Here is a 17688-nt window from a genome sequence, read left to right as displayed (position 1 = left end):
GTCTCTTCCCCCTTCTTGGTTTTCTTTCAAAAGAAAAAAAAAAAAAAAAAAAAAAAAAAAGACTGACTGCTTTTGGACCTGCCCAATCTTATGACTTGATAAGTTGAACAGAATCTAACTCATAATGGCAGCTTTTAATTTAATTCACCACCAAAAAGTACCCCATCTCCACCAGGGCACAGAAGCATAGTTAACATTCTACTTGGGTTTCTTGAAAGCATTTTATAAAAATAGATTGCTATTATCTGGGTATATAATGAGACTTGGCTTTAGAGACATTCCCTGCTAGTAGCTGCCAGAACTCAAAGAAAACGTACTTGGGCATCATTTGTTTATGACCTTTTTCATGACACATCTCCAAAGGCAAGAGAAAAAAAAGAAAAAATGAACTTGTGGGACTTCATCAAGATAAAAAGCTTCTGCACAGCCAAGGAAACAGTCAAAAAAACTAAGAGGCAGCCCATGGAATAGGAGAAGATACTTGCAAATGACACTACAGATAAAAAACTAGTATTCAAGATCTACAAAGAACTTCTCAATCTCAATACACGAGAAACAAATAATCAAGTCAAAAAATGGGCAGAAGATATGAACAGACACTTTTCCAATGAAGACGTACAAATGGCTAACAGACACATGAAAAAATGTTCAAAATCATTAGCCACCAGGGAAATTCAAATCAAAATCACACTGAGATACCACCTTACGCCAGTTAGAATGGCAAAAATTGACAAGGCAAGAAACAACAATTGCTGGAGAGTATGTGGAGAAAGGGGATCCCTCCTACATTGTTGGTGGGAATGCAAGTTGGTACAGCCACTCTGGAAAACAGTGTGGAGGTCCCTTAAAGAGTTAAAAATTGAGCTACCCTATGATCCAGCAATTGCACTGCTGGGTATTTACCCCAAAGATACAGACATAGTGAAGAGAAGGGCCATATGCACCCCAATGTTCATAGCAGCATTGTCCACTATAGCTAAATTGTGGAAGGAGCCAAGATGCCCTTCGACAGATGACTGGATTAAGAAGATGTGGTCCATATATACAATGGAATATTACTCAGCAATCAGAAAGAATGATTACACAACCTTTGCAGCAACATGGACGGGACTGGAGGAGATTATGCTAAGTGAAATAAGTCAAGCAGAGAAAGACAATTATCATATGGTTTCACTCATTTATGGAACATAAGAAATACCAGGAAGATTGGTAGGAGAAGGAAGGGAAGAATGAAGGGGGGGGTAAACAGAAGGGGGAATGAACCACGAGAGACTATGGATGCTGGGAAACAAACTGAGGGCTTTAGAGGGGAGGGGGATGGGGGACTGGAATAGGCCGGTGATGGGTATTAAGGAGGGCACATATTGCATGGAGCACTGGGTGTTTCTTTCTCTGAGTGCTAATTACAGGGCTGTGCTTAGTTTGTGAAATTCATTGAACTACATACCTGTAATTTTGCACTTTTCTGTATGTATGAAGCATGTTAATACTTCAATAAAATTTTCCAAAGGACATGTATATTTTTACAAATGGATGATTTAAAGAAATATATCAAGTGCACAACAGGTGTTACAGATATGAGGATGGTGATGAACAACCAAACTTTAGAGACATTTGCACGACGTAATTACTCATTATTTCACATATCTTCCTTCTACTTGGCCAGCCCAGTGGCACCCCATTTCATTCCCCCTGATCCCACCTTCAGTCCTCAGGGCCCATCCACCCAGGCATTCCTTTCTGTGAGGCCCAGGTAAGCAGGCCCTCAGGCCCAGACGCCCTTGCTGCTTTCTAGCTCAGGGATATACGCCTGACCGCAGCTGAAAGCCGTTTGAGGCACTTAGCATCTGAGAAAACGGAGGCTTGATGTAACCAGGTCATAGCACTGGTTAGTTACAGAAATATGCTCAAATACACCTCAGAGGACTTGACTGCCAGTGTTCCATGCCAGTTTGGAGGGTTTCAAGGAGGAATCCCTAATTCTATAATCTCCATTCGAATCACGCACTGTGGCATCTAAAATTCCTCCCTTGCAAAACCTTCTCCTCCCGTCCTTTCACAGTAGCGGCTCTCTGAGGAGGCCTGATGCTCAGGGAGCCCCAGAGGTGACCCCAAGTGGTTGAGGTGGGCGGGGGGCAAGGTGCTGTGCAGCCGTCCACCTGGACTAGGGCTGGCTCCCTAAGGCCAGTGAGCCCTGTCTGACACTCCGGTCTTACTCCATCCTCAGATCCTTCTGACCCATCCCTTCTGCCATGAAGATCGCAGTGATTGGGCAGAGCTTGTTCGGCCAGGAAGTTTACTGCCACCTCAGGAAGGAGGGCCACGAGGTCGTGGGCGTGTTCACCGTCCCAGACAAGGATGGGAAGGCGGATCCCCTGGGTGAGTGGGTGACCCAGGACCAGGGAAAGGGGGTGCCCAGGCAGGCAGGTAGCAGAGGGCAGTAGATAGGAGCGGAAGTCTTGTGGTGGTCATGGGCATCCTTGGCTGGAGGCAGCCCTCCATGGTCCACCTTGAATCCTGTTCAGGTGCCACCAGCTGCCCAGCTTTTCTGGAACAAAATAGAGACCCCTTCCCCAGCTGATCATGAGGTGGGGTTTGCGTCCTGGAGAAGGGCCAGGGAGAAGCCCAGTCTCCCCGCCCCCGGGGTCCTGCTGTCTGACCATTCCAGGCTTCTCTGACCCCAGCACCAGGCTCTGAAAGGGCTGCTGGGTGGGAGACACCGCAGGTCAGTATTTCCAAATGTGAATGTGCAGGATATCCCCATCAGTGGGAGTGCCTGTTATGCAAAGTGCTGAGCCTTTCCCTGGGAGTTTCTATTCAAAAGGATGTGGTTGAGTCTGAGAATTTGCATTTCTAACAAGTTCCCAGGTGATGCTGATGCATCTGGCTCTAGGAGGAGCACAGTTTAAGGGTCATTAGCCTCTAGGCTGGGAGCCTCAGCAGCACTTTAGGATGCAAGCATCCTCTGCTCAAATGAACAGACCCTCCCAGGGACACTCAGGTCCTTCTCAGGCCAGACGGATGCAGGATTTAGAGTAGGGCTTAAAAATGGAAGGCCAGATTGAGAAAGGAGCCTTGTGGGGCTGGCCAAGCACAGGGGCTTGGCTCATAGGAATAATTAATCTACCTAGACTGAGAAGCACAGCTGACGCCTGGACCCAACTCCAGCACTACTGTGATGCTAACCAGCCCTCAGTCTCAGACTTGACGCCAGTGTGTCCCGTGATATAGCCTGACCTCACCGTAGCCTGAGCCCTGCCCTCAGCCACTAAGTGACCACAAATACTAGTCTCTGAGCCTAGACCCAGACAGAGCTTAGCTGGGACTTGACCCTGACCTTGGATGTCTTGCAGAACTATTCCTCTGGTCACAGTGTGAACAGCTTTTGCAAGCACAGTCCAGTCTGCTCACTTTGCTCTCACCCTCCCTCAATACCCCTGAATGCAGTGCAGAGGCAGCGGGGGCTAGAGGGCAGCTCAGGTCCAATCAGAGGCCAGTCATCATGCTGGGTGTTTTAACAGAGAATCCAGTACAGGGATGTGTTTGTTAGGTGCTGAAGAGGGCAGGCAAAAGAGAACTCCACGCTGTCAGGGTAGTGACTGCAGATGGCAGCTGCCATTTCTCAGGCTGGGGTGGAGGGAAACTGTAACTCCTAAAACTTGGAAGCTTGGGGCTGTAATTCAGACCCGTGAGGACTGAGCATGCTGCTTATACGTGCTGGTAACTGGGCGGGGTGGGGTGTCTGCAAGCTGAGACCCGGACCTCGGACAGCAGACATAGTGGGAGAAAGGTGTACATTGCTGCTAATTCTGCAGATATTGGGAAAACAGCAAACTAATTCAGCTTCTACTCTGGGAAGACAGTGCTGCTTCTAGGGTGAAGAAGTGAGGCAGCAGGGTGGGGGACTCTCAGGGCAGGAACCTGATAGAAAGGAGCGAGTCCCTGCTCCTTTGCCTTCTTTCCCCTTCTCCTCAGCCTCTTAGTCTCCCTCCAGCACCCTTTATCAGCAGTGCTCGACAGGGAGCAGCTGATGAAACGGGAATGCAGTTTGCAGCGTCCTAGCTGCCATCCCAGAGAGCAGTAGAAGGGTGAAGGACAGTAACTTGGGGACAGCATGACGAGGCTGTGGGAGGGGTTGAGGAGAAGAGCTCAGTCTTCAGGGGCCAGACAGGAGTCTGGGCGAGGGGGAGCTTAGATGTCTTGGAGGTCAGAAGCAGTCTGCTCATGCAGAGCAGCCCCTGCAACTTCACCCTTGGCCAGTGCTATCCCCTTGGTGCTGCCCTTCTGTGCTGCCCAGTGGAGCCCCGCTATGCAGTGGGGAAGGACAGGAGGGATAGGCTGGGAGAGAAGATGCAGGAGTCACTTTACTGGGAAGGCAGCAGTGGCTGTGGGTGGGTGCATGCAGGGAGGGGCCGGTTTCTCAACCTGCTGTCCCACAGGCCTGGAAGCCGAGAAGGATGGAGTGCCGGTGTTCAAGTTCCCCCACTGGCGGGTAAAAGGACAGGCTCTGCCTGATGTGGTGGCAAAATACCAGGCTTTGGGTGCTGAACTCAACGTCCTGCCCTTCTGCAGCCAGTTCATCCCCATGGAGGTCATCAGTGCCCCCCGCCATGGCTCCATCATCTACCACCCAAGTCTGCTCCCCCGCCACCGAGGGGCCTCAGCCATCAACTGGTGAGACAGGACAAAAACACCCCCATCTGCCCAGAAGTCATCCTCCCCTAGCCCAGAGCTTTGCTCTGGGGCCACAGAGCAGGCGTCATGCAGGGGCCTGTCTTGCACGCCAGATGGCATCCACACAGCTGACTGGTGAGATGTGATGAGTAATCAAGAGTGCCAGAGAGAACCCGGGACAGGCGTCATCAAGTGCTCTGCATTCCTGCAGTAAACTGTGAAGTGAGCACTTCAGTGTTCCCATCCTGCCGCAGCGTCACCGGGACAGAGTGGGTTAAGGTGCTCCCCCAAGGGTACCAGCCCAGGCCGTGCGGCCAGAGGCATGCTTTAACCCACACCCATTGCCAGTACACAGTAGCATCCCACTTGGAAAGGAACAGAGATGAAGTAAAGGGTCACCTGAACAACATAGTTTGACATGATAAGCGCTCAGGGGACAATAAATGGGATGATGTGACTGGTGGGTGGTGCAGTTTAGTTGGGTGGTCAGCAAGGGGAGACATCTGAGCTGGGAAAAGAGTGGGTTTGTAGTCAGACTGGGATTCAGGCTCCCTGACCTCTGGTTACATCTCTTCACTTCTCTGGGCCTCAGCTTCCTTATCTGTAAAAGGGGCGTATAATGCCTGTGACACCTGTTGGGGTATTATGTCACACCAGGCATATAGGGTTTTTACCACAACGCCTAGTATGTGGTTGGTGTCAGTAAATACCTTCTCTTTCCAGGTCTCACCAGAGCAGGTATCAGTCCTCTCGGGGTGGGACAGGAAGGAGGTTGTTGGAGGGTGACCAGGGGCCACAGGAGCTGCTCCCAATTTGCCCTTCTCCCTGGTCCTTCCTCCTGGACTCAGGCTTTCATACTTGTGCTCCCCAGGACCCTCATTCATGGAGACAAGAAAGGGGGGTTTACCATCTTCTGGGCAGATGACGGTCTGGACACTGGGGACCTTCTGCTCCAGAAGGAGTGTGAGATCCTCCCGGACGACACCGTGAGCACTCTGTACAACCGCTTCCTCTTCCCTGAAGGCATCAAAGGAATGGTAAGGGCTGGGAGCTGGCCATGCCACATGTGGGCCTCCCTGTCTGGGCACCCTTTCTAGGCCCAGCCTGCCTCCACCTCCAGGCTGCTCCCTAGTTCCAGAATTCTGGAGGGAGAGAGCTCTCATTTCAGGGTCTCAAAGAGGCAGGATTAGGACATACGATGTATTGTGCTAGGCGAGACTGTTGCTTACCACTGACAGAACCCAATTCGAAAAGCTTTATCCAAAAACGGAATAGCTTTTGGCCCATTTAATACAGAAGACAAAAAGCAAGGGTGGTGTCAAGCATGGCTGAGTCCAGGGGCATAAGCCCTGTCACAGGGTTCTGTATCTCTGTCTTCCTACTGATTGTACTTTTCTGTTGATTAGTTTCATTTTCAGGTGGGCTGCCCTCAGATGGAAGGAAAGGTAGTCACTGGTGGCTCAAGGCTTATACCTCTTGATTTCAAAGGAACAAAAACTCCTTTCTCACAGAATTCATGCATGAAAAATCAGAGAAGCCCAACTGTAGTCATGCAGGCTGAGTTGTCTGCACGAGAGAGGGTTCTGTCATCAAAGCAAGACAGACAAAAAGGACTGAAGTCAGATGCAATTGTGGTTGGCACAGCAGGCAGGTCCCGTGAGGCCTGACCCTATAGGGATTGATGTGTCTGTGGGGCTATCGGTGGTGGAGCCAGAGGAGGCCAGCCAGGGTTGGCCAAAGGCAGTCACACTTAAACCTCCCATTAATACCAGCAACAGGCAGGAATCAGACAGGAGGTCAGGTCTAAGAGGAGAGCATTCCCCGTTTGGAGGTAGCAATAAGCATTGCAATGACCAAGAGTGTTCGCTGCTGCCCGTATGTCAGCCGTCCCCTTCTCTCTGCTTCTGCTTCTTGCCAGCCACCTTTTATTTTTCACGTTGTGTCGAACAAGATGCCTCTTGTATTCTCTCCCATGGAATCCACTTACTCACAGAAATAGTGAACAAAGTAGATTTGCTGGAGATTTGATGGGTTATCTGGCACAGCCCACAGGAAACAACTAAAAACATCCTTTCGGGCTACGCTTTCCAATATGGCAGCTGCTAGTCACATGCAGCTATTAAATTAATTAAATTGGATTTTAATTAAAAATTGAGTTCCTTAGTCCCACTAGCTACTTTTCAGGTCCCCAGGACAGGAACTACACATGGCCGATGGCCATTGTGTTGGACAGTTCGGACATAGAACATGTCCACCATTGCAGAGCATTCTGCAGGACAGTCCTGCTTTAGACATTTCTGACGCCCATCACTTCTTGGTTTGGGCGGCCTGGGACTCTCCCCCCAGGACCCCTTCAGGACGGGCCCAGGCTCCCTGCCCTCCTCTCCACTTCCCTGATTCCTTCTTCCACAACCTTCCCCTTTCTTCACCAGAGAAGCTGCTTGCTGCTTAATCTCAGACTTCCAAACACATCCTGGGGCTCAGGATCCATTCTCCTTAAAAGATGGGGACGGTTTTAGACAAAAACATGGGAATTTGTGTTTGTTACCCGTCTACAGGGCTTTGTAGTGTATATAGTCTCCTAAGATCTCAGAAGGCACAAGACGTTCTGTATAATCGTCTACAATTGTGTGTGGTAGAGAGGGCAGGGTTTTGTGCTCATCGTGACTGTACTAACTGTACTCGTTCTGATGATGGCTCCTTGGTGCCCGTTGTGTGCCAGGTGTGGGGCCAGGCAAGTCTGGTCAGTGTGGGACTGAGTCCAGGCTCATGGTGAACCCAGGGGTTGTAATGCTGGGGGTGCCCACTGGCCTCGTCTCCCCAGGTGCAGGCTGTGAGGCTGATCGCTGAGGGCAAAGCCCCCAGACTCCCTCAGCCTGAGGAAGGAGCCACCTATGAAGGCATTCAGAAGAAGGAAACAGCCAAGGTGAGTGCAGGGCCCTGCCCACCCTGAAGCTTGCCTGTGCATGGGCTGGGGTACAGAGGGTGTCCCAGGGAAGCTGGGGTTTAGGCTGAGTTGCCAAGCTGTAATTGCTTAAGGCCTGAAGAGAGAGCAGCCCAGGCAGGAGACACATGAGCAAAGCTCATATGGCACCTGGACAGACAGGAAACAGGGTGTGTTCTGGTTTCTTCTCTGTTCCCCTTAGGGAAGAATGGGCAGGCAGTGTCCCCAGGAAGAAGAGCTGGGGTGGGGTGGTGTATAAAAAATCAGCCACAGGGCCGGAAGTCTCTAAGATGGGGTATGAGAGGTAATTCAGTTTCTTGGAGCTATTGCAGCCTTGGGAGTATCGGGGGGGACCTGTGGGCTGTACCTGCGCTCAGGGCTTATGGGGTGCATAGGGATCTATGTGAGCCCTGCAGGTGAGGAGAATCTGTCAGGGGCGATGCAATGGGCCTGTACTCTGTGCTAGGGAGGTCGTGTAGGGCTTTGGCCATCTTAACAGAGTGCTATCTTCCCCAATCATCCTGAAGTTTGCACAACTAGTGGAAGGCTGGGGTCAGAGAGCACCCACAACTGGGGTACCAGGGAAAGGCCTCCCCAGGCCTCCGCCCAGTCAAGGGTCATCAGGGCACAGGTGGGATGGGAGGTGGCTGGGAGGTGGGGGGTTGGGGGAAGGTAGGAGAATGGCAGAGGATGACCAAGGAGTAGGGAAGAGACTGGTTGAGCACACATGTTTTGCCCCACAGATCAACTGGGAGCAGCCAGCAGAGGCCATTCATAACTGGATTCGAGGGAATGACAAGGTGCCGGGTGCCTGGACAGAGGCCTGTGGGCAGGTATGTTTGTGCATGGCTGGGATTGGGCTAGATGCACTGGTGTGCCCTGCTGGCTGTAAAACTATCAAAATATGTCTGAACTGGCTGGCAAATAGCACTGCCCTGACCCCCAACGCCACCCAAGTGCCCTCAGTCACCTCCACCCCTCCCCCACGACCATGAGACCTGTCCACCGTCTAGTGGCTGAAGGGTAAAGGTCCAGCACAGCTCAAGGCTTCCAGGTCCCTGTAGCAACCCTGAGCTCAAGCTGTATAGCTTGTGAAATATTTTGACTCCCACTCTTGGGCTCACAGAGATCCCAAGTCCAGCTCTGACTTTGACTTGGCCCCAATGGGAAGGGGCAGCATGCTCAGGCCAGGGATTGGGCAGTGGGCATTCTTCAGATGCTAAAGATGGTGAGCCCTGGTGCTCACAGGCTCTCAAGAGGCCTTGGGAGTTGTCGGCAGGACTGTGAGCGAAGACCTTCATCTGCTCCCCACAGAGGGCAGTCCTGTCCTCCACAAAGCCTCAGACAAACAAACCCCTGACTGCTGCCCAGCTGCCCAGACTCTGTCCAGGAGTCTCTCTCCTGCCCTCATCACCACAAGATTCTTTGCAAAGTGACCAGTGCTTGGTGGCGTCCCCAGGGCACTCTGTGATGCCTTGAATGGATTTTCTCCTGGTTGTCTGTCCACCTGAGGTCTGAGGCCAAGGGCCAATACATAGGGTCTAAGGAGCGTCCAGGGCTTGAGGGCTCTGTGAGGCCTCCTAGGCTCCTCCAGGTCTTGTTTGTGTCCCTGGAGGCAGAGTCCTTGGGGTTGCAGTTCTTATGTTGTGGCTGCCCTTGTCCCCTCCTTCATCCCCTTAGCCCTGCTCAGACTTGCCTGGGCTGCCAGCAGTGGGAGCCTCTTTCACCCACCATCTTCTGGTTTTCCTGTCCTCAACAGAAGCTGACATTCTTCAACTCAACGCTAAACACTGAGGGATTGGTGCCTGAGGGAGAAGATTTGCCCATCCTGGGGGCCCATCGTCCGGGGGTAGTCACCAAAGCGGGACTCATCCTTTTCGGGAATGATGACAGAATGGTAATGGTGCTGCTGTCAGTCACATGTCTGTACTGTAGGCTCCAGGGACTCAGGCCTGGCAGTTAGACCCCAGGCTGCTCTGGAGAAAACGGGGGAAAGTGAAACTGCAGGCTCCAGGATTCCGGAAAACGCTATGCTTGTACTTCCCTATTCTAGGAAGGCTGGCCCCTTCCTTGCTGTTCCTGACCAGGCTCCTCAGCCAGATCTGGGTGCCCTGTGAGGGTACTGGAATCAGGGAGAGGCCCTGTCCGGGGGGCTCTGAACTTGGAGCCTCATTTTAGTCCAGCAGAGTGTCCAGGTGCCACTGGGTGTGGTCACGGAATCACTGTGCCTCAGTTTCTTTCTTTCTGAACAGGGACGTCACAGTGAAGAACCCTTGGAGCCATGCTGGGCACACTGCATGCCCTGACTCATGTTAGCAGACTCTGCAACTCTGAGCGCCTTCTGTGTGCCTGGGCGCTACTTTAAAATGATTTATATCTAGTAAATTTGATTTTCCCAACAACTGTATGATATATGTATTATACTCATTTTATAGAAGAGAAAACTGAAGCAAAGAGGTGTAAATAACCCTCCTAACATCACCAAGTTAGTTTGTGGCACAGCTGGGATTCAAGTCCTAAGATTCTGGCTCCGAGGCCCACCTCTTGGCCACTAATACTTACTCTGTGCAATGGTTGGGCAGGTCTGAACCTTAAGATACTGGGGCAGAGAAGAAGGAGTACAGGCAGGGGTCTCCAAGCACTTTGGGGATTTCAACAAACCCTGTGGATGTTGAACCATTGGCTGCATCGGTGCGTGTAGGCCAGATGGAGTGTGGAGTAGCTTTGCTGGAGATTGGTGTGAACTTACTCTCAGTGCCCATCCTTCTGTGCCCTGCCATTGGAGGACCCAAGGCTGCCATCAGTGTCTGTGATTTACAGTGATCGGGTGTTTTAGGTATTCATGCCTGATACATGCTGTTGAAAGATGCTATCTGTCTTGGGTCAAGTTCCCTAGAAGCAACATCTGAGACGGGAGTTCTAGTGCATATGATTTATCGAGGAGTGCTCTTGGAAAATCCCATACAACCTAGGGCTAGGCTGAGGCAGAAGACAATGCTAAGCAAAGATATAAGGGTTCTGGAGTCTTCCAGCCTTTTTCTCATCCCGGGCTCTGCAGTGTGAATTGCCTCTGCTGATTATGCCCCTGCATGCTCACAGTCTTCAGTGTCTGCTGCCCCTGGGAAAGGGGATTGGCAATGAGGCATAGCCTCTGGGCCTCTCTGTGTGTGGCTGTGTTTATCCAGCAACAGCCATGTAGGAGGAAGATGCAGATGTAGGCTGCTAATGGCCCACCCATGCAGCAGCTGGAAGATAGGGACACCAACTGCACCTTCCATGATGTCCACAGGGAAAGTAAAGCAAAGGAAGCAGCCTTGGCAGAGACCCTTGGTTAAAGCATCTTTCAGGAACCTCTGTCTGGGTCTGGCTGGGCTCTAGCCCACAGAAGGCTCCAGAATATCTCCAAAAGGCGAAAGGGTGGAGATCAGGCAGGGAATCTGACTCCAGTTATGTTAGGGTGTATATAGAGTTGCCATTCTTATAAACCACTCTTGTCAAACACAGATGTCCTCGTCTGCTCCTCTTCCCACCTCTAGGCCCCATAGGACATCTGATGACCTTCACCAGATGTTTCCATGGGGCTTCTGGGAGCTGGTCTATCGGGCGATAGAGCTTTGTAGGGGGTAGGTGATCGGGAGAAGTGAGCTCTACCATTCCCTCTGTGTCCTTAGAATAACCAGCATGCCCACTCTGAACATCTCTCTTCCTCATTAATCTTGTGCCCTTTCTCGTGTTGGGGGTTGGAGATGAAGTGTGTGGCGTGCCCAACACAGTGCTCCATGTGGAATCGCTCTTCTCCCTGAGAGGAGGGCAACCTCAGGTGCTGTGAAGCCTTCTTTTTGCAGCTGCTGGTGAAGAACATCCAGCTGGAGGATGGCAAGATGATCCCAGCCTCCCACTTCTTCAAGGGAGCAGACAGCAATGCCCTTGAGCTGACTGAGGAAGAGCTGGTCATGGCAGAGGCTGTGAGGGTAAGAGACCCCTTCATGAATTGTGTCTGGTTGGGCAGGGTGTGCATTGCACATGTGTTTTTTGACTCACACTCCCCGGAGTTGGGTGTGTATACTCTCTGTGGATATATGTGCTGACCCCAGGCACAATGCTGGTTCTATCCTGTCTTGGGGCTTTCTGATGTCCCCTTGCTCTCTTCCTCTGTCACTGGGGCACTGGGATTTGGCTGGCTGGATCTGACTTTCCTAAGGAGTCCTTGTCCATGGTGGACAAATGAAGCAAGAAGCGCCTGGAATAGATGACAAAGGCAGGTAGATGCCAAGTCCATGGTCCTTTGATGAGAATGTGTGCACTGTAACCTTCCAGAAAAGCTCCCTAAGAGGGAGTCTCTTGCACTGTGACCAGCACGGGCATCATAGTCAGGCAGACTTGGACTCTAATCCAGCTGCCCTGCATGATGCCAGAGAGCACTTCCCTCCCTAAGACTCAGTCCCTTCCACCACAAGTCAAATCAGTGGTCACCTTCCAGAGTTGTTCCTGGTCCTTCTTGCTCCCCCCACTCATCTCTGTCTTCTTGGGAGGCATGGTATTGATGGCACTTAGCTTTATTGAATGGAAGGCATTAGATGAATTTTCACTCATTCACTCATTCAGTCATGTACTCAGTGACTTATTTAGGAAATACATATGAGCTCCTATCAAATGCCAGGTGCTAAGTCAGACACTAGGAATATAATAAGCAATGTCCCTGTTGTCATGACGCGTCCCTTTCCATGGGGGAAAAGAGCCAACGAACAGCCAAACACGAACAAGATAATTTCAGACAAAGAGAAGTGCCATGAGCGAAACAACAGGGTGATGGAAACAAGGTCCTTGGAGGCTGGAGGATGACTTTAGAAGGGATAATCAAGGCAGGCTCCCTTGGGCAGGAGGAGGGGAGGTTTGCCCTGAGAGCTGAGTGGAGAGAGTTCTGGGGGAGGGAGGGCTGTGGTGGGTGATGGCGGACCAGTTGGCAGCCACAGTGGTGACTGTGGGTGTTGATGACAAGTGCAGGGGACAGGACTCAGGAAGGGAGGGACACGAGGAGCTGGTGCTGCTCCAGAGGGCACTCAGCACTTCCTCAGTAGAAAGCTGAACATTCTGAATGTCTGTTAAAGAAAAAGGAGGAAAAAAAAAGCCTATTCATTCAAAACTATTCTTGGAGCCACTGCTCTGGCCCCAGCCCTGTGCCTGCTGGGGTTCCAGGGCCAGCTGACCTTCTCTAGAGCTTCCAGCTGAGTGGCACTCAGGATGGACTAAGGTTGTGTGTTAAACCTGAGTCAAAAGCTGCTGCAACTGTGTCTTTCATCTGTGCACTGAGAAGAACAAACCCCACGCCCGTGGGTGCTGTGCGTGGTAGAGGAGAGAACATATATGGAGAGGGTCCATTCAGCAGCACCTACGAGGACCTCAGTAATTGTTGGCAGGGAACCTAATGGTCATCAGAAGAGGCACATTCTTGTGGAGTGTGTACCCGTGTCATGTTCTAAACACTTCAGGAATGGTAGTGTGTTTAATTACTGTAACAACTCCATGAAGTGGGAGCTATTCTTACCTTCATTTCCCAGCCCAGGAGCTGAGGCCTGAGGCCGGGTCACAGCAGATGCATGCAGGCCTGGGCTTGCAGCCCAGCTGGTGGGTCTGGAATCCTGGCCTCCGCTGCTGTGCTGCTTGCCACATGGCCTCTGTCATCCTTAGCATTGTTATGAGGATACCTGTTGGTCACAGCTGGGCTGGCCCTTTCAGAATGCTTGGTGTGGAGGCAACTGGGGTGAAGAGGAGATGGCCGGGGAGGAGAGGCCAGTGTGGGGCAGTTGTGGCTCCGGTCTTGATGGAGAGAGCCCATCCTGGTGGCCACAGCAGGGGTCAGCTCTGTTTTCCATTCAGCAGATCTCACCAAGTGCACACTGTAGACTGGGGCAGGCTACGGGAAACAAGCCCAGCCTCACACCCTCCTGAGCCAAGGCTGTGCAGAACACTGCAGGTGGCACAAACGCCGCATTTGCTGAGCTCCTTCTGTACACCAAATGCTCTGCCTGCCTCAAGCAAGACATGCCCCACAGCAGTTATCAGCCCCTTGCACAGATGAAGAAATAGGCGCTGAGAGGCTGTCTGCATCTCCATGGCTTGTCAGGAGCCAAGCTGGGGTCTGAACAAGGCAGTATGGCTTTGGGGGGCACTGCCTCTCAGACATTCCTACGCATCTGACAAGGGTCAATGCATCAGTAGGCAGCAGAGGGTGGTATTCCCATACACCAACAGGTGACCCATGGCCCCAGGCCGCTGGAGTCTGAAGAGGGTAACCCTGCCAGCAGAGCAGTCAGTGAAGATTTCAGGGAAGAAGTGACACAGCAGTTGCCCTAGAGGATGCCCAGGTTTTAAACATGAGCTGGGGTTCAGAGAAGGGCATCACTGCTGGGCAAAGGCCCAGGCGGAGGCCCGAGGGCAGGCAGTAGTCAAGTAGGGATAGGGAGTGGCCCAGCATGGCTGCTGATGGTCACACTGAGGATGGGAAAGGCAAATCACAACACCTTCCCAAGACTGAAAGAGAGAGCCAAGGAGAGGTTGGGTTAAGGGTGCCAGGGGGCTGGTCCTAACTGGATCTGTCCACCTCCATCTGGGCCAGTGACCAGCCAGGCCTGAAGTTCAGACAAAGTGTGAGGCATCTTCTCCTGTCCTGAGAAGCCCAACTGGGAACCCAGCCAGAGAACAGCCGCCCCATCCTGATCCACTGGATGGTCTTAGAATTCTGGATGTGTTGCCCACTGGCACTGCCCTGTCCATGCTCATCCATGGGGCTGGCTCCTAGGCACTGCTGCCCTCTGCAGACCCCGGGACAGAGGGGCACAGAACCAGCTATCAGTGAGGACAAGACCCAGGCCTCCTGAGCCCCATCAGTGTGCCTCATTTTTACCCTCAGAACCACCCCCGCACTTTGCTTTCCCTTCCACGCTGCAACACCAGTGTCACTCTGAGGACCTCACTTGGGTGACAGCACCCAGGTGAGGCTGGGTGTGAAGTGGGCTTGGGACTAGCTGGTCCACAGCCACACCCTGAGCTCCATACGTCTGGTCTTCCTGCTGCCCCTGAACTGGTATAGGGATCCCAAAGAAGTTGGGGTCAAGGTGAGGTGGGCAGGAGGAGAGTAGCTGAGCTCCTTGGGCTTCTACTTCCCAAGGAGGCAGTCACTCCATTAACATCAGGCTCCTGAGAACAGCAGCACCTTGGAGTGGACAGAGAGCCCAGCCTGGCAATAGGTGGTCCGAATGTATATCAGGGTCTGTTCTCACCTTGAAGGTGCCTGCTCCCAGCTCCCCTGGGAGCCCTTTCTCATTGCATCTGTTTTTTAGAGTGCCTGGAAACGGATTCTCCCCAGTGTCCTGGAGGTGGAAGACTCCACTGATTTCTTCAAATCAGGGGCTGCTTCAGTGGATGTTGTGAGGTAAGGCCAGGAGTGGAGGGGTCCAGTCCCAGGTGTCTGTGGCTGTGTCACAAACCACACTAAAACTGAGTGGCAGGAAACAACCACCATTTGTTATGTCTATGATCATTCAGATCAGGGATCCAGAAAGGACCCATGTGTGTAGGCCTTGGGGATTCATGTCAAATGGTGGTGGGTCAGTGGACTGGCAGGATCTAGAAGAGCCGGGCAGGGGTATGCTCCTCCAAGGTGACTTCTCACTGCTGTGTCTGGCCATTGGGCCCGAAGGGCTGGCATCTGCTGAGGTAGCAACGCTGACCAGGCACCTATGTGTTGCAGCCCCCGAGTGGCCGCTCTGGGATTTGGTGGCATCGTAGGTGGTGGCTTATGGCTCTGAGTGTGCTGGTGCCAGCAAACAATGCAGATGCAGACCAAGCCTGGAAGGTCACATGGCATCACTGCCCCTGACCTGATTGTTCTCAGTGGTCATAAGCCTGCCCAGATTCAATGGCGAGAGACCCAGCCCTCAATGGGAGGAGGATCAACAATGTGCAGCTCCATTTTAAAACTGCCACAAGCTCCAGCATCCCCAGTGAAAGCCAAGGTTTGTGGGGAAAAAGAATGGGCAGCTAGGGATCACCGTAGACTAGGTTACCCATTCTTCAACTTCAGATGAATCGTCCTGCTTTCCATTTAGCAGTGGTAAATTCCAATTCGTATAAAGGGAAGGATGTGGGGTGTAGTAGAACATCTTTGCTTGCAAGCAACCATGGCTTAGTTCAGTCTGGTTTCAACAGAAAAGAACCAACAGTCAAAAGGACCATGGTAGCTTTCTATAGGCATGGCTGTTTATTCCAAAGACTCAAATTATGTCATTAACATGGCCACTTCTTCATTTTGGGGCAGGATTTCTCTTTGTAGTGACAAGATGTCTGCACAGTAGCTCTGTTCTAATTTCTTGTGTTATCAGCATTTCCAGTCAAAAGGTGGTTCTTCTCTGGCAGTCTCTTTTTTATTTAATAATAATATTTTTTTATTATATTATGTTAGTCACCATACAGTACATCCCTGGTTTCTGATGTAAAGTTCCATGATTCATTACTTGCGTATAACACCCAGTGCACCATGCAATACGTGCCCTCCTTACTACCCATCACCGGCCTATCCCATTTCCCCACCCCCGAAGCCCTCAGTTTGTTTCCCAGAGTCCATAGTCTCTCATGCTTCATTCCCCCTTCTGATTACCCCCCTTTCTTCTTCCCTTTCTTCTCCTACCGATCTTCCTAGTTCTTATGTTCCATAAATGAGTGAAACCATATAATTGTCTTTCTCTGCTTGACTTATTTCGCTTAGCATTATCTCCTCCACTCCCGTCCATGTTGCAGCAAATGTTGAGAAATCGTTCTTTTTGATGGCTGAGTAATATTCCATTGTATATATGGACCACATCTTCTTAATCCAGTCATCAGTTGAAGGGCATCTCGGCTCCTTCCACAATTTAGCTATTGTGGACAATGCTGCTATGAACATTGGGGTGCATATGGCCCTTCTCTTCACTACGTCTGTATCTTTGTGGTAAATACCCAGTAGTGCAATTGTTGGGTCATAGGGTAGCTCAATTTTTAACTTTTAAAGGGACCTCCACATGTTTTCCAGAGTGGCTGTATCCACTTCATTCCCACCAACAATGTGGAGGACCCTTTCATCATCCTCTCCAACAATTGTTGTTTCCTGCCTTGTCAATTTTTGCCATTCTAACTGGTGTAAGGTGGTATCTCACTGTGGTTTTGATGTGAATTTCCCTGATGGCTAATGATTTTTTCATGTGTCTGTTAGCCATTTGTACATCTTCATTGGAAAAGTGTCTGTTCATATCTTCTGTCCATTTTTTGATTTGATTATTTGTTTCTGCTATTGAGTTTGGAAGTTTTGTGGATCTTGGATACCAGTCTTTTTCTGTAGTGTCATTTGCAAATATCTTCTCCCATTCGTCGGTGCCTCTTGTTTTTGACTGTTTCCTTGGCTGTGCAGAAGCTTTTATGTTGAGAAGTCCCACAGTTCATTTTTTCTTTATTTCTCTTTCCTTTGGAGATGTGTCATGAAAAGTTTGGCCAATGTCGTAGGGTTGCTGCCTATGTTCTCCTCTAGGATCTTGATGGATTCACTGTCTCACATCAAGGTCTTTCATCCATTGGAGTTTATCTTTGTGTATGGTGTGAGAGAGTGGTCAAGTTTCATTCTTTTGCATAGCTGCTCATTTTCCCAGCACCATTTATTGGAAGAGGCTGTCTTTTTCCCCTGTATGTTTTTCTGCTTATCAAGCAGTTGCCCAAGAGCCGAGGATCCATTTCTGGGTTCTCTATGCTGTTCCATGGTCTATGTGTCTGTTTTGTGCCAGTACCATGCTGTCTTTGTGATCACACTTTGTAGTTACAGCTTGAAATCGGCATTGTGATGCCCCAGCTTTGTTTTTCCTTTTCAACAGTTCCTTGGCGATTCGGGGCCTTTTCTGGTTCCATACAAATTTAAGGACTATTTGCTCCAGTTCTTTGAAAAATGTCCTGGTATTTTGATTGGGATGGCATTGAAAGTGTAGATTGCTCTGGGTAGCATGGACATTTTAACTATGTTAATTCTTCTGATCCATGAGCATGGAATA

The 17688-nt window shown here is 50.9% G+C and overlaps 1 protein-coding gene across 2 annotated transcripts in view; it reads left to right on the top strand.

Annotated features, from left to right (window-relative positions):
• The window catches only part of ALDH1L1 (aldehyde dehydrogenase 1 family member L1), a 115711-nt gene that overhangs the window by 12025 nt on the left and 85998 nt on the right, over nucleotides 1-17688 (top strand). For both annotated transcript variants that reach the window (XM_040628350.1, XM_040628352.1), the window contains 8 exons: nucleotides 2228-2379; nucleotides 4440-4674; nucleotides 5546-5711; nucleotides 7499-7600; nucleotides 8362-8451; nucleotides 9378-9515; nucleotides 11464-11589; nucleotides 14959-15050. In XM_040628350.1, coding sequence (XP_040484284.1) covers nucleotides 2253-2379; nucleotides 4440-4674; nucleotides 5546-5711; nucleotides 7499-7600; nucleotides 8362-8451; nucleotides 9378-9515; nucleotides 11464-11589; nucleotides 14959-15050 — 1076 coding nt within the window. In that variant the 5' untranslated portion in view covers nucleotides 2228-2252. The remainder of the gene's footprint in view (nucleotides 1-2227; nucleotides 2380-4439; nucleotides 4675-5545; nucleotides 5712-7498; nucleotides 7601-8361; nucleotides 8452-9377; nucleotides 9516-11463; nucleotides 11590-14958; nucleotides 15051-17688) is intronic.

The sequence above is a fragment of the Ursus maritimus genome, unplaced genomic scaffold (genome assembly GCF_017311325.1).
Source record: "Ursus maritimus isolate PB19 unplaced genomic scaffold, ASM1731132v1 scaffold_14, whole genome shotgun sequence".
Taxonomy (NCBI): Eukaryota; Metazoa; Chordata; class Mammalia; order Carnivora; family Ursidae; genus Ursus; species Ursus maritimus.
This window is presented reverse-complemented; position numbering and strand designations above follow the sequence as displayed.